The 25,577-nt window shown below is 36.2% G+C and overlaps 1 protein-coding gene across 2 annotated transcripts; it reads left to right on the plus strand.

The window, feature by feature from the left end:
- Positions 1–549: 549 nt before the first annotated feature.
- ddx51 (DEAD (Asp-Glu-Ala-Asp) box polypeptide 51) lies at positions 550–24,815 on the plus strand. 2 transcript variants are annotated; one of them, XM_073909335.1, is made up of 16 exons: positions 550–681; positions 2,514–2,824; positions 6,602–6,759; positions 6,844–6,994; positions 8,410–8,555; positions 10,724–10,795; positions 10,885–10,991; positions 11,112–11,220; positions 12,209–12,351; positions 14,135–14,312; positions 14,397–14,512; positions 16,638–16,754; positions 17,785–17,886; positions 17,989–18,052; positions 21,521–21,655; positions 24,670–24,815. In XM_073909335.1, the coding sequence occupies exons 7-16, from the start codon at positions 10,936–10,938 to the stop codon at positions 24,694–24,696; spliced, it is 1,047 nt and encodes a 348-aa protein (XP_073765436.1). In that variant the 5' UTR covers positions 550–681; positions 2,514–2,824; positions 6,602–6,759; positions 6,844–6,994; positions 8,410–8,555; positions 10,724–10,795; positions 10,885–10,935; the 3' UTR covers positions 24,697–24,815.
- The last annotated feature ends 762 nt before the right edge of the window (positions 24,816–25,577 follow it).

Raw genomic sequence — 25,577 nt, forward strand, 5'->3', positions numbered from 1 at the left:
TTTTGATGCTTATTATTCTGCTTTTGTCAAACTGTAATAATATATTTCATGGATTCATCGGTAAAATAAATAGATGAACACGCGCGCACATTAACATATAACGTTAGTACTTTCAACTATTTTTCGCAAATTGAAGCTTTTGTCAAAGCGATGTATTTCATGGATTCATAATATAAATAGACACACAAACACACACGCTTACATAAAGTACTTACCTTCAACTATTTTCCCAACTGAAGCCTTTTCCCTCCACACCAGTATGAGTATTTCATAAAAGTAATAATTTTCTTTTCTGTTCGTTGAAATTGATCAATTGAGTAAACATTGCCATCTGGTGGTTATTTGCTTGTAAATATAATTATTGTAATGAATAATTCTTCCTAAAAAAGCCAGTTCCTTTAACAGCTTTTCTCTCTCACCGCCATTGTTTTATTTTAGGCGATTTTATACATGAAATCTAAATGTAACACATCAAACGTAAACAAACGTTCACACAACTGAATTTAGTAATCACAAACTAATGTGATTGGCCAGTCCTTCTCAGCGCAGAGAATAGTACGTGTTCCACGTGACAACACATTCATCGAAATTAGAAAAATATTTAATCAACGACGATTTACAACAGAAAAACTACTGACAAACTTGACCATTTATAAACGCCGACTAGACCACCAGCATATGGTAACCAGCAAATAGTAAAACAAAGATATCTTTTACTTTACCCTGTTATATCTGTGTAAAAGTTAGCTACGTCATAGCTTCGCGACGCCGAAACCCACATGGCTAATGTACAGTGCATATTTTTATCTTTAAAACCTGTACATAAGTAAAACAGTTATAATAATTTGTAAGTAAGCGAATTAAAGGATTAAGCGCAGCTGACAAGAGTCCCTAAAATGGCGCTATTTACGATAAACAGGTATGTTGGTATATATTGCACTTTGTTTACTTTGCCGACAAGAAGTTCTTTAACGTTATTGTATTCTTAATTTATTTTATCGGTGCAATTATAAATACTACCTTTAGCCCTATAATAACACATTCGCAGTGACAACATATGTCATGCTCCCGATATTGTTTACGATGGTACTTTAAATATTCGGTATGAAATTAAATTTAAATATAACTGGAAAACAACATTAGCACTATAATTTGTTGTAGTTTATTTTACATTAGCAGAATATTTTTTGTGTGAAATTAAATTATTAAGGAGAAAGTTTGAATGTGCGAAAATAAAACCAACTTTACATCAATTAATTAATTGTGCAAGTTAATCTCGTAAGATTTTGTTTATCTTACATTTATAAATAGTTTTTTCTATTAATAGCACCTTTAATAATTCATGTATTATTATTATTATTGTGCATGGCTAACTTGGCTAGAACCTATACTCTCCGTTTGGCATAATAATCAAGTACTTTTGCTCAATGACATTTACACAAATAAATGAAAATAGTTTGAATCGAGTCTCACAAATGTCTCCATTGTTGCAAGATTTTCAGGAGCTGTCTAATATAATATCAATCAATGATTTATGCTAAGCTAAGCCAAAGGTGTCCCTGCCACCTAGATATTGTCTGAATATATAAAAAATGTAAAGAAGAGTTTTAAATAAGGAAATTATCAAAAGTCTGGTCCTTTTGAGCGAGATGCTAATGGTCAAATCTGATTTAATGATTTATGCTAAGCTAAAAGCGCTTCAGCTAGACCCGGAGATCATCTGAATGGATTTAAAATGTAACTACAGAATAGTCACGCTTCGAAAAGTAAAATTACCAAAACTCTGGTCATTTTGAGCAAGATGCTAATGGTCTAATTTGATTCAATGATTTATGCTGAGCTAAGCTAAAAGCACTCATGCCTGACCCAGAGATGGTCTGAATGGATTGTAAATGTAACTACAAAATAGTCAAGCTATAAATAGGAAAATTATCAAAACTCTTTGGTCATTTTTGAGTGAGATGCTAATGGTCTAATCACATTCAATGATTTATGCTAAGCTTAGCTAAAAGTGCTCCCGCCTGACCCAGAGAACTTTTGAATGTATTGCAAATGTAACTACAAAAGAGTCAAGCTTTTAAATAGAGAAATTATCTAAACTCTTTGATCATTTTGAGCGAGATGCTAATGGTCTAATCTAATTCTATGATTCATGCTAAGCTAAGCTGAAAGTGCTCCTGCTAGACCCGGAGATCATCAAAATGGATTGAAAATGTAACTTTAGAATAGTCAAGCTTTGAAAAGGGAAATCATCAAAACTCTTTGATCATTTTGAGTGAGATGCTAATGGTCTAATCCGATTCAATGATTTATGCTAAGCTAAAAGCGCTCCCGCCAGACCCAGAGATTGTCTGAATGGATTTAAAAATGTAGCTACAAGACCCGGAGATCTTCTGAATAGATGGCAAAACTCAATGGTTTAACTCAGTTTTAGATATCCTATTTATTTATGTTTTTTAAGTGGAGTGTTCCTTCATCTGATGTGATACTTTGTCTATTGATGTTGTGATCAGGTATTTGGGGGAGGAGGAAGAGGAGGACAGTGAAAAGCAGTCTCGCTCCAAAGCTTTACTGGCTAAACTTCAGAAGCAGGTCAAAGCCAGGGGACAGCAGAGCGTCTCAAACACACCTAAAGAAAAAGAAGAGCAGCAGGATGAGAAAGAACAGAAGAAAAGAAAACACAAACTGCAAGAGACGAAGGGGAAAATAAAGAAGAGTGAAAGTGTTCAAAACACAGATCCTACTGAAGAGGCTGACAGTTCAGTGAAAAAGAAGAAAAAACGCAAAAAGTCATTGTCCACTGAAGATGTTATTGTGAAAATAGGTACAGTAATCCTGTCTTGCTACTATGTTCGATTGTTTAATGATTTTTATTAATGCAGTTTGTATTTGTAATATAATATGTTTATGTATTGAGTATTTATTCTGTATATAAATGCACAGTCTTACATGTGTATACAGTTGAAGTCAGAATTATTGAACCTCCTGAATTATTAGCTTCCCTGTTTATATTTTTCCCCAATTTCTGTTTAACAGAGAGAAGATTGTTTTCAGCATATTTCTATTCATAATAGTTTTAATAACTCATCTCTAATAACTGATTTATTTTATCGTTGCCATCATGACAGTAAATAATATTTGACTAGATATTTTTCAAGACACTTCTATACAGCTTAAAGTGACATTTAAAGGCTTAACTAGGTGAACTAGGCAGGTTAGGGTAATTAGGCAAGTTATTGTATAATGATGGTTTGTTCTGTAGACTATCGAAAAAAAATATTGATATATTGTTATATCAATTAAATATTTATATAAGTGCTGGGCAAAGATAATTTGAATTCAAAATAAAAATTTGTTTTGACACAATATACAGTTGAAGTCAGAAATATTAGCCCCCTTCAGTTTTTTTTTCTTCTTTTTAAAATATTTTCCAAATGATGTTTAACAGAGCAAGAGAATTTTTCACAGTATGTCTGATAATATTTTTTCTTCTGGAGAAAGTCTTATTTTATTTTATTTCGCCTAGATTAAAAACAGTTTTTAATTTTTTATAAACCATTTTAGAGACAAAATTATTAGCCTCTTTAGACTAGTTTGTTTTCGATAGTCTGCAGAACAAACCATCATCATACAATACCCTAACCTGCCTAGTTAACCTTATTAAGCCTTTAAATGTCACTTTAAGCTGTATAGAAGTGTCTTGAAAAATATTTAGTCAAATATTATTTACTGTCATCATGACAAAGATAAAATCAATCAGTTATTAGAAATAAGTTATTAAAACTATTATGTTTAGAAATGTGCTGAAAAAAATCTGCTCTCCGTTACACAGAAATTGGAGAAAAAATAAACAAGCGGTCTAATAATTTAGGGGGGCTAATAATTCTTACTTCAACTGTATGTGTGAGTGTATTTAATAAATATAATTAAGATGTATATTTGATGCAAACACATACATAAAAACTACACTTTTGCCACATAGATATTTAAATTTGTCTATAATTTGTATCATATATATTTTATATCCAAATTTAAATAAACATTCTCTCAATTATATGCATGAATTATTTGCATGAGTATTTATATACAAAATAGATGTAAACATATATATTATGTTTAAAAAAAAAAAGTATTTTGGATGCGATTAATTTCTTCCTGGCACTAATTTATATATAAATAATCATTTTTCTATACATGTACAGTTGAAGTCAGATTTATTAGCCCCCCTTAATTATTAGCCCCGTTTATTTTTTTTCCCATTTATATTTAACGGAGAGCAGATATTTTCAACACATTTCTAATCGCAATAGTTTTAATAAATCATCATTAATATTTTATCTTTGCCATGATGACAGTAAATATTATTTGACTAAAGATTTTTCAAGACACTTCTATACAGCTTAAAGTGACATTTAAAGACTTAACTAGGTTAATTAGGGTAACTAGGCAGGTTGGGGTAATAAGGCAAGTTATTGTATAACAATGTTTTTTTCTGTAGACTGTTAAAAAATATAGCTTAAAGGGGCTAATAATATTGACCTTAAAATGGCTTTTAAAAATAAAAAAACAGCTTTTATTCTAGCTAAAATAAAACAAATAAGACTTTCCACAGAAGAAAAAATATTTTCAGACATACTGTGAACATTTCCTTGCTCTGTTAAACATCATTTAGGAAATATTTTAAAAAGAAAAAAAATTCAAAGGGGGCTAATAATTCTGACATCAACTGTATATACATGACTGGGTGTTTTTGTATAATAAATATACACAGCACACAGACAAAAACTTTGTATTTACTTATTATGTAAATAAAAAGGTTTATTTTTTAGGAGATTAGTCATAATTAATCATCTGACAGCACTCATTTGAATAAAACTTGACAGTCTTGATTATTCGGTGGCCTTAAAGCCTTTTATCCCTTTAAAGAGCTAGTTAGGTACATATTAGTGTCATATTATTATTTTTTAATTAGGGCGTGAATTCCATGTTGCTTGGAAAGGGCATGATTATATATAAATCGCATAAAGTAGTATCTGTCCTTAATATGAAATTCACAAACTAGCTGCTAATATGACATTTTTATTTAAACTAGCCATATGCTGAAATATTATAATCTGCTGTATTCAATTCAATTCAATTCAGCTTTATTTGTATAGCGCTTTTACAATGTAGATTGTGTCAAAGCAGCTTCACATAAATTCCATGTGGGCGGCGTGGTGGTGCAGTTGGTTGCGCTGTCGCCTCACAGCAAGAAGGTTGCTAGTTCAAGCCTCAGCTGGGTCAGTTGGCATTTCTGTGTGGAGTTTGCATGTTCTTCCCATGTTTGTGTAGGTTTCCTCCGGGTGCTCCGGTTTCCCCCACAGTCCAAAAACATGCAGTATAAGTGAATTGGGTAAGCTAAATTGTCTGTAGTGAATTTGTTTGAACGAGAGTGTAAGGGGTGTTTCACAGTGATGGGTTGCAGCTGGAAGAGCATCCGCTGCGTAAAACATCTGCTGGATAAGTTGGCGGTTCATTCCGCTGTGGCGACCCCGGATTAATAAAGGGACTAATTCAAATAGAAAATGAATGAATGAGTGCATTACATGTTTATGACTTTTGCACATCAACAAAAAAAATTATTAATATTGTGTGTGTGTTTTCCTCATGAATGTACACACATCACCCCTTATTGACAGCAAAACAGAGTTGTTGACATTTTTGCAGATTAATTGAAAAAGAATAACTGAAATATCACATGGTCCTAAGTATTCAGACCTAGATTTGGCGATCCTCTGCCATTCCTCCCTGCAGATCCTCTCCAGTTCTGTCAGGTTGGATGGTGGACAGCCATGTTTTCCGAGATTCTCAATTGGGTTTAAGTCAGGGCTCTGGTTGGGCCATTTAAGAACAGTCACAGGGTTGTTGTGGAGTCCTTCATATGTTATTTAGCAATTTCCATGCAGGCTTTCCCTTCCATCCGGCCACTCTGTCTTAAAGCCCCGACTGGTGGAGGGCTGCAGTGATGCTTGACTAGGATTTGTTAATAAAGATTTTTGTTCAGTAAAACTCTCTTGGTATGACTGATTTGAGTGTCCAAGGCACTTCATTATGTGTTAATTTACCATTTATTACTATACTATAAAAAGTAAGAGTTTTAAAATCAGGTCAACTCTTTTTAACCCTCCTAATTTAAATTTGTTAGTAGGGTAAAATCATTAATCACCTCTATTAAGATTCCTTGATAATTACGCCAGAGTGAGAGTATAATTCCTAGACATACCAGCTTAGAAAGTAACACATTTTTATCTCATTCAGTTTTAGAACATAATGTTATTACAAAAGAGTCAACTTTTAAATTTAAAATTATTGAAACTCTTTGGTCATTTTTAAGTGGTTTTTCAAAGTGAAATGCTAATGGTCTAATGCGATTCAGTGGTTTATGCTAAGCTAAGCTAAAAGTGCTTCTGCCAGACCTGGAGATTGGCTGAATGCATTTAAAAATGGTAAAACAGAACTGTTTAATCTAGGAGATTTATAAAATGAGATCATTTCCATTTTCTATGCCCTATTATGTTTGTGTAAAGTGAAATTTTTCATACAGATTTATTTTTGTTTTTAGAAGAGAATGAATCAGAAAATGAGAAGTCTGTAGACATCACAGGACCAACTCCCAGCAGCCCAGTGCAATTTAAGGCTGAAAAAGCAGAGGAATTAACCAGCAGCTTTCAGAGCAACTATCAGGTCCTGGGTGGATTCAAAGAGAAGGATGTGCAAAAGGTAGTATTTTAAAAAAATGTTGATATCAAGCTTTGAATTAAGCTCCATTGTGAATTTAAAGAGCTGTTTGCTCAATATTTGCAGGTCAAGAGAGTGTTGCCCCAGTGGTTGTCCCAGCCTGATGTCATCCAGAAAGACATTAAGAGTAACCTCATTCCTATCAGTGAGGTGCCAGGCATCTGTCCCACACTGCTGAGGAAATTACAAACTAATGGCATACAGAGCTTCTTTCCAGGTAAAGGCAATGATAAATTAATAATTCTACAGCATGGCATTCAAGAGGGTTCCCATTCCTGTGAGTGTGTGCCATGGGGATGCTTTAAATGGCCCTTGACGTGCTTTAAAGTGTGTGTGTGTGTGTGTGTGTGTGTGTGTGTGTGTGTGTGTGTGTGTACGTTTTTTTGTGACATATCAGGACACAAATCTGTTTAATGACATAGGTATGATACAGATATTACAAAAAGGAGGTAAAATATGAGGACATTGGTGAGGTCCTTATTTCTCAAAATGCTTATAAATCCTACAGAATGAGTTTAATCAGAGTAAAGTTGCACACAGTCTCCTGTGATGGTTGGGTTTAGGGGTGGGGTGGGGTGAGGGCAATATAATATACAGTTAGGACCATATAAAATAAATGGAAACCTATGTAATGTCCCCACTTTTCACAAAAACAAATGTGTGTGTGTGTGTGTGTGTGTGTGTGTGTGTGTGTGTGTGTGTGTGTGTGTGTGTGTGTGTGTGTGTGTGTGTGTGTGTGTGTGTGTGTGTGTGTGTGTGTGTGTGGTTTCTGTGACATGTTATGTGACATGTCAGGACACAAATCTGTATAGTGACATTTGGTAAACATAATTTCCTAATCCCACAAGTTTGACTGGTATAAGTAAATAGTAAACAAACTATGAGCAACTGATCTGTAAAGTGAGAGATAATATATTAGTTAAGTGTTAGTCATTAGCTTATGTATGTTATAGGGACGTTATTCTAGTTGCAATATTCCTCATTAACAGTCAATAAATAAATAATAGTTGCAACTTTAGAATACCGTCCCAATAACATATATAGACTATTAACTGGTACTTAACAGGTCTTTAGTAAGTAATTTACCAACAGCTTGTTCATCATCCATTAATAATTGATTAGGTATAGTTTTAAATAATTAAAATACAGTTAACAAGCCATTTATAAGTTGTTAGCTTACAGCTTGTAAGTTATCTATTGGCTATCTATCTGTAAGGCACAATTATGAATAATGAACAAACTATTATTTAACAAGTTATTTATATTTTATTAACTAACAGTTTATAAATGATCTATTAACTAGTAATAAGGGGTAGTTATAAATAATGAACAAACTATTATTTAACGTCATTTATATTCCATTAACTAACAGTTTATTAATCATCTGTTAACTAGTAATAAAGGGTAGTTGTAAATAATTAACAAACTATTAACTATTATTTAACAAGTCATTTATATCCCATTCACTAAATGTTTATTAATGATTCAATAACTTTTTATAACAGATAGTTATTCTAAAGTGTTACCTTAAAGGTTTGAAGCAAGTAAAGAGTGAGTAAATGATGACAAAATATTCATTTTTGGCTGAACTATCCCTTTAATGTTTTTTTTTTGTTTGTTTGTATTTTTTAGTTCAAGCTGAGGTCATCCCTGCCATTCTGGAGAGCGTTGGTTCAGGGCTGCTGGTGGGTCCAGGGGGCTACAGACCCAGAGACGTCTGTGTTTCTGCACCTACAGGAAGCGGGAAGACCCTGGCCTTTGTCATTCCTGTTGTACAGGTGCAAGCAATCAATAGCATTTGAATATATTTCCTATGTTGTCTGAAATATTGGCTGCGTCCAAAACTGCCTACTACTCAGTAGGTACTACATTTGAATTTAAACGTACTACTCGGCCATTAGAAAAGTACGTTCTATACAGTATGAATATGAAAAGTATGAATGGAGTTCGGATGTACTACACCCGCCATTTTATCATGGTCACGTGACCTACCTGCGTCAGTTGTGTCGCTTCAGTCCGATTCATGAATTCTCTTGCAGGGCATCATGGGATAGCACAGTGTGCATGAAATGCGCACTTCAGAATCTTGCTAGCAGTAGTAAGTCATCCGGGTACTTCTTGCTGATACTGATTTTCTAATTCTATGAATTCGGACATACTACTCGGCTCACATACTGATTTTAGTGCACTGTATAGTATGGAAGTATGTGGTTTCAGATGCAGCCATTGTCTTTGTAACTGTAAACTAGCAGGTAGCTTGTATGCACTGACAAAGTAATGTAGTTATTAACACTCATCTTAATGTTTACAAATATAGGAGTTTATTTCGTCAAAGATTTAAAAATAAATAAAATTTGTAAATGTTTTTTGTGTTCACCAAAGCTGGATATTTTTAAGTCAAGTCAAGTCGAGCTTTACTGTCAGTCCCCTACAAGTGTGGACATACAGAGGAACGAAATGTCGTATCTCACAGGACAGCAGTGCTACATAGATTAATCCTAAATACAAACACAACACAGGACTTAAGAGATATTATAAAAAACTTATGCATAACTAACATACACTGTAAAATAAAATACCTAAACTTTACACATAAGACACGCTGTACAAGTACTTTTACATGAGAGTGATCAATGTTGTGCAGATTATTGTGCAAAAGAGGTGTTTAAGGTTTAATATTGTGCAAAAGAAGTATTTAGGTTGAAGCAAGCAGTGCAAAATAAGTTTGGTACATATATAGTAAACATTGCTTTTATTATTGAGTCCTTGTAAGATGGAGATTAGATAAAGTTTCAGGTGCGTAAGAGAAAAGTGTTTTTACAGGTGATTTGTCAAGCCCACTCGCCTGAATAAGCCACAATTTGAAATACACAATGTTTTTCCAAAAGACATGGAGTGATTAGGAAAGTGTCTATATGTGCAACCTGGTGCAAGAGTCAGAGAGACGAGAGGGTGTCCTTCCACAGGTGGTTTGTTAAGCCCACTTACCTCTATAGGACACACTCAGGAATGCATGAGGAGGTTTCAGACTAGTTGACTGGAGTTGAGAGCTGTTGAGTAGTTTCGCCGAGCAGGCTTTATTCAATCAAAAATTCACAGTAAATGGGTTATTATATGATATAGTACATTTTATTCTACCCGAATCTACTTAAATTTGTCATTTATTCCTCTTTTTATGGCAAAGATCGATCGTCATGTGATAATACTTTATTGGGTTAAACTATATATTTATTTTGATCAAATAAGTGCTGTAAATCATGCAAATAAATCATGACAAATTGTTGGTGTGCATCTCGGAGCCATGGTGTCCTGGGTAATTTCAGCATTGTGCTAGATGGGTGCGTCACAGCCAAGGGATACCCGAACTGTTCTGGAGGACCATGTGCATCCAATGGGTCAAACATTGTATCCTGAAGGCAGTGCTGTGTATTTGAATGCAAAATGCACCAATACACACAGCAAGACTGGTGACAGAGTGGTTTGAGGGACATGAAAGTGAAGTTTAACATCTCCCATGGCCTGCAAAGTCCCCTGAGCCAAACATTATTGAGCCACTTTGGGGTGTTTTGGAGGAGCGAGTCAGGGAACGTTTTCCTTCACTAGCATCACGTAGCGACCTGGCCACTATTCTGCAGGAGGAATGGCTCAGAACCCCTCTTTCCACTGTGCAGGACTTGTATCTGTCATTCCCAAGAACAACTGATGCTCTATGGGCCACAAAAAGGGGCCCTATGACATACTAATTAATTATTGTGGCGTAAAACCAGACGTTAAAACCAGTTTTATTGTCCAACCCCTGTTTATTTCTTTTTCTATATCACACAGATTAAAAACAAAAAGTGGTAAAAGGCCAACATTTTTTAGTAAACAGATAAAAACTATTTGTTGTATAGATTAATATATTGTGTTTGTGTGTGTGTGTGTGTGTATGTGTTTATTAATGCAGGCATTGTCCAAGCGTGTGGTGCGTCAGGTCCGTGCACTCGCCGTCCTGCCTACCAAAGAGTTAGCACAACAGGTAGTGATTGTTAACCAATAAACATTACACGACTAACAATCTTCTTATGCGTACATATTGATTGTTCATGCTTGATTTCCATGACACAGGTGTCGAAGGTGTTCAGCGCATACACTGAGGGCAGCAGTCTGAAGGTGGTCATGATCACCGGCCAGAAATCGTTCGCGGCAGAGCAAACGGCGCTCTCGGAAATCAGGTGAGTGTGCTTGACAAACCTGGAAGATGATAAAAGTTCAGCTTCTATCAAGTCCTAGAGTTGAAACTGTGTGTGTGTGTGTGTGTGTGTGTGTGTGTGTGTGTGTGTGTGTGTGTGTAGGGGAGGTGTTAGCCACAGTTTGGCTGATATTGTGGTGGCCACACCGGGTCGACTGGTGGATCACATCAACAAAAACAGCAGCTTCAGTCTACAACATCTACGCTTCCTGGTGAGCATCAGTGGGAATCTCAATCTATAAAGACTTGCCATTAGTATAGTGAACAGATATACAGCATTACATTCCCTCCAGGATTTCAATAACAAAAAACAATCAGATTTAAAGGTTTAACTAGGTTAATTCTGCAAGTTAGTTAAATTAAGCCATTGGACAACTGTGGTTTGTTCTGTAGACCAGGGGTTCCCAAACTTTTCAGCCCGCGACCCCCAAAATAACAATGCCAGTGACTCGCGACCCTCAATATCCTCTGAGGTGGTTATGAATACAGAAACCTTGCATGCAATGGCGCACACACACCAATAGACACAAGTCTATTCTTCATTTAATTTTTAAAATGTATGTCAGTGCTGTAAATGGGCCAGAAAGTTTAACCTGGTGTTATAAAATCAATCTGCTGCATCTGACGCTCTTGCTGTGTCTTTAATATAATGTAGTTACCCCAGGGGTTGCAATCCATTAGTACTAGTAACTATAAACTACTATAGTGACTATTTAGTATATAGTAACTATAAACAACTTTTTGAAATATGGTCATTCTTATGGTTTAATAAAAATAAATAGATTTTTGGAAATCACCAGGCGACCCCCCCCCCCCCCCCCCCCTTATTGCCCTGCAACCCCTCCGTGGGTCCCGACCCCCACTTTGAGAACCACTGCGGTAGACAATCCTAAGGGGCTACTAATGTTGATCTTAGCTTTTTGATCTTAATTTTTACATTTAAATTAATTTATTTTCTAATCAAACTAAAATAAATAAAAATATAATAGGAAATGCTGTGCAAAAATCGTCTTGCTTGTTAAACATCACTTATTTAAAAAAGAATTCAAGTTTCACACGAGGGCTAATCATTTTGTCATCAGTTAAGTATTAAATTAACCTTAAAGAGACTGTGAAGAGTGTCAAGCAAGTGTTCTCTCTCATGCTATCCTTGTGTTTTCTGTATAGAGTGTGTGAGCTTATACTGTGTGTGTGTTGTAGATTATTGACGAGGCAGACAGGATGATTGACAGCATGCATCAGTCCTGGCTCAGCCAGGTGACTAAAGCAGTGTACAGTACCCCAGGAGAGACACACACGTCTGTCTTCAGGAGGACAGTGCCTGGACCAATCACAGCGGCAAGGTAGGATGCCATCTTTATCTGTTATTTACAACTAGGATTGTAAATAACCCAACACATCGACTTTCGGTTTGAAGACGTCCGCGCACCTTAACAATAAAGAAATCAATGTCAAATTATAATAAAGTTTCCTTAGATATTAGTATCAGTATTGTTAGTTATTAGGATATCTATAAGCCAGTGTGCACCAAAACAGTGACCAAATTATGTTTATAAGAAATAGAACTGATATAATAATAATAATAATAATAATAATTCCTTACATTTATATTTACATTTTCAGTGCACTCAAAGCGCTTTACAAATAGGGGGGAATCTCCTCATCTAAACATGTAAAGCTTAAAGTTTTTCACCGTTATTTAAATGGATCAACTGTTTCATTCAGGTCACCTCATACTTCAGTTTCTCATCACATTTTCTGACTAATCAAGCGCTCTTGAGTATCTGACATGCCATGCCCCCTTCAGACGCTTTTCATTTGATGCACTTGAGCTCAACAAGAGCTGTGATCAAACAAAACGCTACTGGCTGTTTTTTTTTAAAGGGGAGGAGCTACACAATGTCTCACCCTCTCTTCGTGTTTCGGTTGAGATTACGTCAAACATCGTATAAAAATGCACATTTCAAAGCACGTCACGGGACCTTTAAACTTAACAATACACTTGAGTCAATTTTAAGTAATATTTTTGTAACTTTTAGTTTCATCAATGATTCTTACACTCATTTATTTGTTAAAATACACAGTAAAGCTTCACGAACATGGGTGACTGTTACACTCATGTCTCGCATCTTTTGAAGCACCGTTTCAAGTTGAAAGGTCTGTAATTTTCACAAGCAGCGCAGTTCATCACTGTCTGGTCCAGTGGACTAATCAGAGGAGCTCGGAGGCGGGGAAACCATTGCAAGGTTCTGTTTGTAGTGGACATTTGTCATGACTACTGTTTATTTATTGTGGCATTAAGTTATATGATCTTCAAGTGCTTATCCTAACATATTGTTTTCCTATTCCTAAATTTTGGGTCCATTATTGTCATTATTATTACATCACATTCATGATATCGCATCAAGGTAGACCTCAAACTTAGGTCTTAAAACGAATACATTTTAGCATTAAAACGGCGTTTTAGAATGAAAATGATCCGTGTCCACACCAGCGTTTCACCCAGCGTTTCTGAACAACTCTGTGGCTGCGTCCGAAACTGCCTACTACTCAGTAGGTACTGCATTTGAATTTAAACGTACTACTCGGTCGTTAGAAAAGTACGTTCTATACAGTATCAATGTGAAAAGTATGAATGGAATTCGAGCGTACTACATCTGCCATTTTGCCATTGTCATGTGACCTACCTGCGTCAATTGCGTCGCTTTACAATTGATTCATGAATTCAATTGATTCAATTGAATCAATTGATACATTCATGAATTCGCTCACGGGGCATCATGGGATAGCGCAGCATGCATGCAATGCGCACTTCAGAATCTTGCCGGAAGTAGTAAGTCATCCGGGTACTTCTCGCATACTGATTTTCCAATTCTATGAATTCGGACATACTACTCGGCTTGCATACTGATTTTAGCGTCCTATATAGTATGGAAGTATGTGGTTTCGGACGCAGCCTGTGTCTGCATTACACCGCTGAAAACGCACATCACGCGATCACACACACACACCCTGACATGCACTACTGCGTGCTTTGAGCACATCTATCCATATAAGAGCTGTGCACGTCGGACTCTTTCTGAATTATTCCAAATTTCTGACCGGCATTGTCTGTCTGCATGTCAGTCTGTCTCCGCCTCAGATTCCTCTGCAGAAGCTGCTGTTTTCCGCAACCCTCACCCAAAACCCGGAGAAGCTGCAGCTGCTGGATCTGCATCAGCCGCGACTCTTCAGCTCCACACACTCCCTTACAGACAACCCAGCACAAAGCCAGGACACTTTTCACTTCCCTCAGGGCCTGTCGGTGAGTTTCCTGAACATATCATGGACGCTGCTACAGGTTTTATTAGCAGAGATCCTGATTAACATGTGGAAATGTCTTCTGCAGGAGTATTACGTCCCCTGCACCTTCAGCAAGAAGCCGCTCATCATCCTTCACTTCCTGCTGCGGCTCAAGTTCAGTCCTGCTCTGTGCTTCACCAACTCCAGAGAAGGAGCACACAGGTAATGATTTTAAAGGTGCTGTATGTAAGTTCTTGAATCTTCTAAAACATAAAAATACCTTAATATGTTTGTAGATATTTAAAAAACACTAAGTGAACATACTTGTTTGTTGATCTGAAAAACAATGCTGAAGTCCTTTGAAAATGTGTAGTTCGTGTCGGAATGCCTGTCCTCGTTTTGGTCTCTATAACCAGCCCACTGCCAGTTTACCCAATTATATTGTAGCCTTGAAGGGAAACATATATTTACTTTCAGTCTTGAGGGCTGCTTCAGTATATGCGGATGCAACCAAAAATGCGACTTCTACAGGACAGTAGCAGCCTCTGAAATGAAACACAAATTCAGAGTAATAGAAATCCTCTTGAGGTGGTTTTTAATTAGCAAATAATATAAATAATATAAAACATAAACGTTAGCTGAGCTGCTTACATTTTAAGGCTTGATCATCAGACACGCTCGATCATGTTTGTGTCGTCAATCTGACAACCTCCATGTGGTAATTATAATTGAAAGAACTATATATATGCCAATTTTAGCATATGTATGATGTGACAATGAGCAGCAGATGTCTGTCACTCAAGTGGCCACGCCCTTAATTATGCAGAATTTTTTAATAATTATTTTAATAATAATTATTGACCAAAGGGTTATCACCTTTAATTGGAAAGGACAGTGGAGGTAACAGACAGGATAGTATTGAGAGCAGAGAGAGGGGAGGGGTCGGCAAAGGACCTCAAGCCGGAAATCAAACTCGGGTCGCCATGAGCACCATGGTTCTATATGTCGGAACACTTAAACACTATGCTATTTCCACTGACAATTATGCAGAATTTTAAGGTTTAATATAAATGCAAATTAACCTCTCTCACAGTTGTCATAAAGCAGGGGTGACCAACCCTGTTCCTGGAGATCGACCTTCCTGCAGATTTCAGTTGCAACCCATATTAAACACACCTGCCTGTAATTATCGAGTGCTGTTCGGGTCCTAATTAATTGATTCAGGTGTGTTTGATCAGGGTTTGAGCTGAACTCTTTATGAAGGTTGATCTCTAGGAACAGGGTTAAGCAACCCTGTCATAAAGGATAATATTAACTATATACACTAAAATATTTTTGTACCAGGCTGCAATCACCTTTTTTTTCTGCTGTAAAGTTTTATTTTAGCATTGGAGTCCATGGAAATTTGCTCTGTTTTGGAGTCATCCCCCAGTGGCCAGTCGATGAATTGCAGAGACTGGGGTTGCTGCTTGGTTTATACAAAGAGCTGCAGGCTGTCAATGAAATTAAAAAATAAACACTGCAGCAATTAATTAAAATATACTGAACACCATGTTTCATTTTGAAAAGACAGTTATTTTTTTGTATTTACATTTAGAAATTTGTTTACATAATTTACTTTTACATCTTAAATTACATTTAACCTAAAATAATTGCTTTAGTATAATATATAGATAACTATTCTTGTTTTAGTTTTTTTTCCCAACTTTATACAACTGAAGGCAAAATTTTAGTTTTTTCAAATATTTGAGAGATTTTTTTCAACACTATTTTTATCTTTGCCATGATGACAGTACATAATATTTTACTAGTTATTTAGCAAGATACTAGTATTCAGCCTAAAGTGCAATTTGTAGGCTTAATTAAGTCAAGTACGTTAGGTTATTTAGGCAAGTCATTAGACAATTGTGGTTTGTTTTGTAGCCAATCAAAAACATTCATTTCTTAATGGGGTTAATAATATTGACCTTAAAAAAACATTTTAAAAAAGTAAAAGCTTATTTAAAAAAAATTATTGTTTTGAAAGATCCCTGCTCTGTTAAATATTAAATCTAAACTTAAATATAAAGTATTAATATCATTCTATTAGTATATACAAGTATTAATTACAATAATCTTAGTGAAAGATAGTAAGTGGAAGACTTTTCTAAGCTACAAAAAATGTATATTATGATGCAAAAGTCATCCTTATCTAGCAAAACTACAGAGTTGAGTGCAAAATAGTAAAGACAATGACATTTACACCCAAGAAGTAAATACTTTTTATTTTATTATGTGATTATTTGACTAAAATGTATAAATATGGACAAAGAGACTAAACAGAGAAACCCTTTCCCCCCTGTTTCAGACTGTATTTGCTGGTTAAGTTGTTTGGTGGTGTGGAGGTGGCAGAGTTTTCCTCTAAACTGAGTCCAGGCGAACGTCAGAAGACACTGAAGGACTTTGAGAAAGGGAAGATCCCACTGTATGTATACCTTCAGCATCTGTGTGTGTGTGTGTGTGTACTGATTTATGTATTTTACAGGGACTAAATTGTCTAATGACATCGGTATGACCTTGTTGTACTCTATTAAAGTGGTTTACAGGGACATTCCTATGGTGCACTTTAATACCATACTTAATGGGGTATTTTGACATTCGAAATTTGCCACAGGTTTTCTGTCAAGGTTTGGTCTAGGAGTAGGGGTGGGTTAGGACCATATAATAAGCATTTTTCAGAGTATAAATTAAATCACGCCTATCAAGAGTACTTGTAAATCATATATACGTTTGTGTGTGGGTATATTAATGTTGTCATGATACTGGAATTCGATACCAATCGGTACAAAAATTTTAACATTGAACATTTAAGCTCAACAGAAATGACTGTGATTGGCCGTGAAGGTCATCAGTTCACTGATCGTGACCACTGTTTACTGAGGTTAACTTCAGATACAGGGATACTGGAGCATTTTAAAGTCGTGAAGTTCAGTCGATTCATCAGCAGATCGCTCGTATGTCAGCTTGTAAACAAACCAGCTGATCTTCGCGGCTTTAAAATGCTCCAGTGTCCCTGTATCTGTGGTTATCTGATTAGTGTTAGAGCTAAACTGTGCAGGTCACCGGCCCTCCAGGACTGAGTTTGCCCATCCCTGACCTAGGGTATATTAATGTCCGTGTGAACCAGAGGTTGCTGAGACTTTTATTTCAGTATGTTGATGTACTTACAAGTAAAACCGAATATTGAGTAGGAAGCGGGGCGATCTTTTTGCGCATCATTTCCTCATAGCAAACTAACGGTAAGAGGGGTGTGGTTCGCCGAACCAAATGGTCAGACTTTGATTGAAGATTACCAAAACAAACCATTTTTTCAGTGGATTTACTTGCACAGATTAATTGGACAATGATCAAATAATAACAATGATCGCTAGCAAAATAAACATTGTACATTTTTAATTTCCCACAGGCTTTAATATTAATATTGTTATTAATTAGTTGTTTTTTTCTCACATCAGGTTGATAAGCACAGATGCTGCCGCCAGAGGGATTGATATCAACGGTGTAAAATGTGTCATTAATTATGATGCTCCTCAGTACATCCGCACATACATCCACAGGCAGGTCAACACATCACAAAACAAACCCCCAGAACAGACTTTTTCTGAATATTAGGCTTTTTCTATCCCTCAGTGCATCTTTACAGCTGTTTTTGTTTGCAGGGTGGGCAGGACAGCGAGAGCAGGCAAAGCTGGCTTGGCGTTCACCTTCCTTTTAAAAGTGCAGGTCAGTTTTAGTCATTATTTTAAAGTTTTAATCATTTAGCATGTACTACATTTTGAGACAACTCTCTATTCATATTCTGCCTACTTTACAGACTGATAGTGTCTGATGAATTAGATGTAGCGGAATAACAATAAAAATCAACTTAACTGAGGACGAAATGTCGTGACTCACAGGGCAACATATATAAACAACCAGAAATGTAAACAGAACACTGGACATAAAAGCGATTTTAAAGGTGCCATATACTGCATTGGCATACCTGTCAACATTGGGATGTGAAAATAAGGGATATGCCCACCATAATAAGGGACCCCCCCTACCCCTCCACCCCATTCCCCTTAAAAAAATGCCCAAATTACTAAATATGTTCATTTCGAGCTGTTTCATTGTAAATAAACAGTTAAATGGTCAGTAATATGTTTTAAAATTATTATTAACAAAATAAAAATATACATTAGCAGCAAAAACATTAGCAGACAGTTCCGCTTATTAAAATTAATAGCTGTTATAATGAAATAAAATCAACCTATCAGTCTCATTAGCCTTTCTTCACTGTATAACTTACACATTCTGATTAAAGAGCAATGAACGAATCTATCATTTATTGAGATTTTTTTTACTACATTAAATAACAGGTGTCACTTCAAAACTGCACACATCTAACGGTATAATGAAAAGCATTCGACTGCTTTCCTAACTTTTTAGGCTCATTTAAGACGAAATTAGTTGTGTTTGGAAAAAAAAATACCAAGATCGACATCTTTATGTGTTATTATTATTTATTATGTGTGTATATGTCTGTTTAACACGCACCCAACAGCCAGACTTTCTCTCCGCTTCAAATCGCGTGTACAGAATCCGTTTGGGAAACAGCGTCTGTTTATCACTATGGAGCACGTCAGCTGACAGTCATGCACCATTATATGACTATTTTGAGGATTGTATAGGATGGGCGACGGCAACTGTAATCAAAAGGAATTGGAATCGCGCCGTTTTTAATATTTATTTATAAGTGTTTTCATTCCTAAGCAAAGCGAAAGCACAGAAGACTCACGTTTAAGAGCAAGGGCGACCCCTGGTGGTTCGGCGGTATCGGTTGCGTATAGGAAGGCTCGGCTGTTCAGAGATAGACTGAAAATATGGGAGAAATACGGGAAAATACCTTTACTGGATGATAGCGGGATAGAACAGTAAAATACGAGAGAATCCCGGGAAAAACGGGAGGGTTGACGGGTATGTGCATTGGTTTAATAAGTTAAATTGTTCTTTGATATCTAGATAGTAGATTTAGGGCTTCTGTAAGTTCAAAAAAATCTCCAGAAACGGTTTTATGAGTTCATTTATTACTCCATAAAATACCCCTAGAATCAGAAAGTCCATAATTGACCATATATGGATCGCAAACCTAATTTCATCAAGTAGGACATGTTCCTGGATTAACATCTGTCTTGATCCTGGAACAACATTCCAATCAGCCAATCAGAATTAAGGGATATGTTTCCCCCTTGATTTCGGGAGTAATTTACAGTAATGGTTGAGTTTAGGGGTAGGGAATAGGTATGGATTACATTTTCCAACAAAATTATGTTCCAGCATTAGCATAGATGTTAATCCACATGCATTTATGGATTGTGTCGTAAATATTAATGAGCTAATGTGCAGCTCTCTCTCTCTCTCTCTCTCTCTCTCTTGCACACACTGCATGATGTATGCTGAACACGGACAAATATAACCAATCAGAGTATCGTCAACTTATTTTGCTCACGAAATGTGGATAAAGGCTAAATCGTAATTAAACTGGACAAATAGAGATGGATTGCGTTGTATTTTTATGCAATAATGTCAAAGAAAACACAGCCAGGACTTAACATCAACTGCATGAACAGATGATAGTTGAGCAGAGTAATTTAACGCAATTCAGCAGTCTAACGTTACACGTGTTTGTTGAGACATACGCATCAAATTTCACAATAAACACGATAAATTAAGAATAAATACAGTAAAACTTACCTTATGCCACTTTGAAGTGGAGACCCACATACCTTGCAAGTTAAATATAAGCTATAAAAAACTAATGAAGGAAAACTATCGTTGTTTTCTCACTAGAAAACGTTGTAGCTTATCAAATGCAGCCTTAGGCGTGCATATTAATGATCTCAGAGCTACATATGAGTCTGTGTTCTCTTGATGACGTCAGGTCCGGATAACTGACCTAAAGTAGTCGTTCATGCAAATGCTGAGGGGCCCGTGAGTCTCGTCACGTTTTGTTTTGTCCTCCGTAGTTAACCTGTTTTGCTCACGAGATGTGGATAAAGGCTAAATCATAATTAAACTTGACAATAGAGACAGATAGAGATGGATTGCGTTGTATTTTTATGCAATAATGTAAAAAAAAACACAACCAGGTATTCATAATATCTGCATGAACAGATGACAGTTGAGCTGTGTGATTCGACACGATTCGGCAGTCTAACGTTACTTGTGTTTTCACAATAAACAATAAATAAAGAAATAATACAGTAAACATACCCTATGCCTCTTAAGAGTGGAGCTGAATAAATGTAAAACCTGTAAATCTTGCATTTTGTGTCCTAAGGGAGGTTTGAAACAGGTTTGGTCAGTCATTGCTCTGTAATGCGGTTGCATTTTCAAAATAAAAGTCCCACATACTTAGCAAGTTAAATATAAGCTTTAAAATAACTAATGGAGGGAAACTATCTTTGTTTTCTTACTAGAAAATATTGTTGCTTATCAAAAGCAGCATGAGGCGTGCATATTAATGATCTTAGAGACACATATGAGTCTGTGTTCTCTTGATGACGTCAGGTCCGGATGAATGACCTAAAGTAGGCATAAATGCAAATGCAGAGGGCATGGCCCCTGAGTCTTGTGACAGTTTGTTTTGTCCTCCCATTGTCCACCAGGACATTACACTCGTGGAATTTACATAAAGAGTAAACAATGGTGTCTGAGGCTCATGGTATGCCCATTTCCATATACTGATCTCTTTTTATTCTACTATGCTACTGTACTAACGTGCTGGAGTGGTAAACTTACTATGCAAACACTATAAATAGTTAACTTTACACCTAAAATAGACTATCCTAAACCGAAACAATATTGTGCAATATTTAGTGCAAAATAGGTTGAAAAAGTAATTAGTGCAACTTAATTTTTGGTTCATTAACATGTAAGTATCATTTGCCTTACTGAGTCCTTGTAAAATGGAGTTTAAGAAAAGTGTCAGGTGCATATCGAGAGAAGAGTTTCTACAGGTGGTGTTTCAAGCTCAGTTACGTGTGTGAGGCACACTCAGAAATGCACAGTGCTTATCTAGAGACATGTAGTGCTTGTAAAAAGTGTCTGGTCCATGTAGAGATGAAAGAGTGAGTTTTCTACAGGTGGTTTGTCAACCCCACTCACCTGTTGCACACTCAGAATTTGATTAAATGTCTGTTGATCTTTCAGGAGAAGAGGTTTTTAAAGATGGTGTCAGACGCTGGCAGTCCTGGCATACAGAAGCAGCACGTGCATCCAGAAGCCCTAAAAAGCATGGAGAGCCGCTACGAGCAAGTGTTGGCTGAGCTGGGGACAATTGTGAAGGTAAAAACACAGAGCTGCCTGAGACCTTTCTGGTGGCTTTTCTGGGCATGGATTAGGCCCGTTCCTGGATTACGCAAGTGGTTTACTGCAGGATGAGGCCTAATGTTTGTTTGGGGAACCTGAATGCTTACTTAAGGATTTAAAGGTGCAGTATGGATGATTTTTTTCATTAAAATACACAAAAGCGCTAGAACAGTGTTATATATTTTGCTGAGTTATATGCTTTTGTTATCCCAAATGTTTCAACGAATGTTCAAATTCTGAGAAATAAGCAATTTTAACTAGTAAGATGGAGGATGTGCTGTGTGTTTATGCTAATGACATCACACACCCTTAATATCCAGTCTGCTTTTACAGAAAGGCTGATTTATACTTTTGCATCGAGTGAATGTTGTGACCCATGGCGCATGCCTTGCTCGTAGTCATGCATTTATTCTCCTGCGCGCTGTTTGTGTTGCTCTGCAGTACCACTTCTGAAACACTAGCTGGCAGTGTTTATGTTCCTCTGTGTCGAGTTTCTTCATGGGGGTTTTGTTCTTTCCGAACGCTACCTTAATGTATAAGTAGCTAAAACTCACTGATTCAGAGGCGGGAACTGGCGGACGTGCAACAACTTTAGTCATAAAGTAAACACAATACAAAAGTTTCCTTCTAGATCTCCTTCATGGGTCTCGACACTTGTAAACAATCGCTCCATCAGGCTCGTGGCTCTCAGCACCGCCCACGCTCGTCACAGCTAACAAGCCGACCAATCACAGAGCTGGACCATACAGGTGCGCTTGACGCAAAAGTATAAATCAGCCTTTACTCAGCTTCATACTACCATGATAATAAGTGTTGAATACTTTAGCTCATCCATTAATATGATTTCTGCTGAGTTCTGTGAGTGTAATGAAGACTACAACTCCCATGATTCCACACTGTCACGCTGTCATCAAACTATGCCTTTGTTTGTTGTGAATACACGCCCTCTAGTGGAGAAAATTACATACTGTGCCTTTAAGAAATCATTTTGAATTAGAATGACAGGAATATGAATTAAAGTAATTTTTATATTTGGGTGAACTAATAATAATAATAATAATAATTCGTTACATTTATATAGCGCTTTTCTGGGCACTCAAAGCGCTTAACACAATGGGGGGGAATCTCCTCATCCACCACCAGTGTGCAGCATCCACCTGGATGACGCGACGGCAGCCATTTTGCGCCAGACCTCACACCACACACCAGCTGATTGGTGGAGAGGAGACAGAGTGATTATATGCCAATCATGATATTGGGAGGGTTAGGAGGCCATGATGGACAGAGGCCAGTGGGCAGATTTGGCCAGGATGCCTGGGTTAACCGCCTACTCTTTTTCGAAGGACATCCTAGGATTTTTAACGACCACAGAGAGTCGGGACCTCGGTTTAACGTCTCATCCGAAAGACGGCGCTCACTGAGCAGTATAGAGTCCCCGTCACTATACTGGGGCATTAGGACCCACACAGAGCGCAGGTTGGGCGCCCCCTGCTGGCCTCACTAACTCACTTACGGCAGCAACCTAGCTTTCCCATATGGTCTCCCATCCAGGTACTGAGCGCACGCAGCCCTGCTTAGCTTCAGTGGGCGACCATGTGAGAGTTGCAGAGAGCTAGCTGCCGGCAACTAATCGTTTAAAGGGATAGTTCACCAAAAAAATTAAAATTCTGTCATTAAAAACTCAGCCTTTACTTGTTTCAAACCTGTTTGACTTTTGTTGTTGTTGTTGAACACTAAAGAATATATTTTGACTATAGTATTTGTTTTTCCTAGTATGGAAGTCAATCAGAGCCAATTGTGGAAGCATAAATAAATAGAGAGTAAATTTTCATTATTGGGTAATCTATCCCTTCAATTGTGGTTCAAAGAAATTCCAATATGAAGCCATCTGGGGAATCTCATCTCAAGAGGTTTACTAAAACACTAGCTATATATTTTTATTATTGATTAATTAATTAATTTACAGTTTTGATATTTCACTCTCTGTTTTAAAATGTGGATATATTCATAATCAGAATTAAATATAATTCACTACTGACAAAATATTTTGTGGCTCTCGGATCAAATCTGAATACCATTTTTATGATTTGGTAAATAAAGTAAACAAAAATAGTCAGTTGCATTAATTTAATTGTGCATCCCTAGGTATAATTCACCTAAATAATCAAATGCCCTCATTATTTGCTCATCCTCAGGTGGTTCCAAACCTTTATAAGTTTATTTTGTTGAATACAAAAGAAGATATTTCAAAGAATGCTGGAAACCTGTAACCACTGACATCCACGGTAGGGAAAATTATACAATGGAAGTCAATGGTTACAGGTTTCCAACATTCTTGAATGTCTTTTTTTTGCATTCAACAGAAGAAAAAAAATCACAGATAATGTCAGATTTGTCCTTTTTGTGTGAACAATCCCTTTAAATTAAAATTTAAATGACAGTTATGTTGGTTAACCCTATGTTGTGCAAATGAAATATCCCTAAATGGATAGAAGTTAGGTTTACAGTTTAAGTTTGAGCAGTACAAAAATAATTATATGCATAAAAAGTCCCCATAAAACATGAAAACTCACAGTGTGTTTGTTTCTGTGTATTGTCTATATACGAGTACTAGCTCTATTTATGGTCATGCAGCTTATGATTAACTTAAATTCGCCTTGTGACTTTCATAATGTCGAAACCACCTGTATTATTATAGAGGATATCAGTACGTTTTTAGTTTAAAAGCAGATGTAGGCAATTAAAAATGTTAAAAAAAACATATTTATATGTGTGAGTTATTTATGCACCAACTTGCCTTTAATATAAAAAAATACTCGCCATATTTGTATGATTTCCTGCCAGATGTCTATGCTGAAATTTTACTGTAAATTTAAACTGTTATTTATTTTTTTACTATGTGCCTAACTATGTTACAATGCTTTTATGAGATTTTACATTCTCTGCATTTTAAGCTGTAATGCTAATGTTGCTGTTTCTTTGTTTTTAAGGAGGAAAATGAAAAGAAGCGTTTTTGAGCAGGAAGTGAGCAGACCTTTGCCTTTGCCTTTGACTTACAACTTCATACAGTGTCTGATCTATAATGTAATAAGCTAACCTTTACATGTTTTAATAAAATATGGCAAAAAGCTCAAAATTAAAAGTCTCTTTAGTGAATCATGTTTAAGTTAATAATATGAGGTGTGTGTGTGTGTGTGTGTGTGTGTGTGTGTGTGTGTGTGTGTGTGTGTGTGTGTGTTGTCTATACGTGCGTATCAGAAAAATGTCTGTTTAACTGGTTTACTAGGTGTCACAAGGTTTTAAGTCAAAAGTCCATATACACACATTGTTGTTTTCTATGTTGGCCTTTACTAAGATCAACTAGTTTATTTGATTAAAAGCTGTTTTTGCAATTTTCTCCACATTATTATTATTATTATTATTATTATTATTATCATTAATATTTTAAATGTTTACAAATTACATTATTGTCATATTTTCACTCAAGTAGCAAGCAAACTCACATACATACAAAATCTCTGGCAGAGGAAAAGGTTTAACATGAACTGTTGTCACTTTTAAATCTTTATCTATTTGAGAAATTAATGTAGTTGTATGGTCAATATTTGTTGCCAAAAACATGGTTTAATATTGTGAAAACGCATACATGTACTTGTCTATGGGCTTGTTAAATTGTTAATAACTGCGTAAACATTAAATAGCTTTTACATAGCTTTGAAAAACACATGCACAAAAGTTAACGATTGTAATACATTTATGATAATTAAATGAAAATTGTATATAGCAAATGTAGGGGAGAGCGGGGATGAAAAGTATCGTAGGACAAAAGTGATTTTCTCAAAGCCCTGACAACATTTGATTTCCAGGCTATAACAGCACATTCAGCATGCAACCCTTG

This window comes from Danio rerio, chromosome 8 (genome assembly GCF_049306965.1).
Source record: "Danio rerio strain Tuebingen ecotype United States chromosome 8, GRCz12tu, whole genome shotgun sequence".
NCBI classification, from domain to species: domain Eukaryota; kingdom Metazoa; phylum Chordata; class Actinopteri; order Cypriniformes; family Danionidae; genus Danio; species Danio rerio.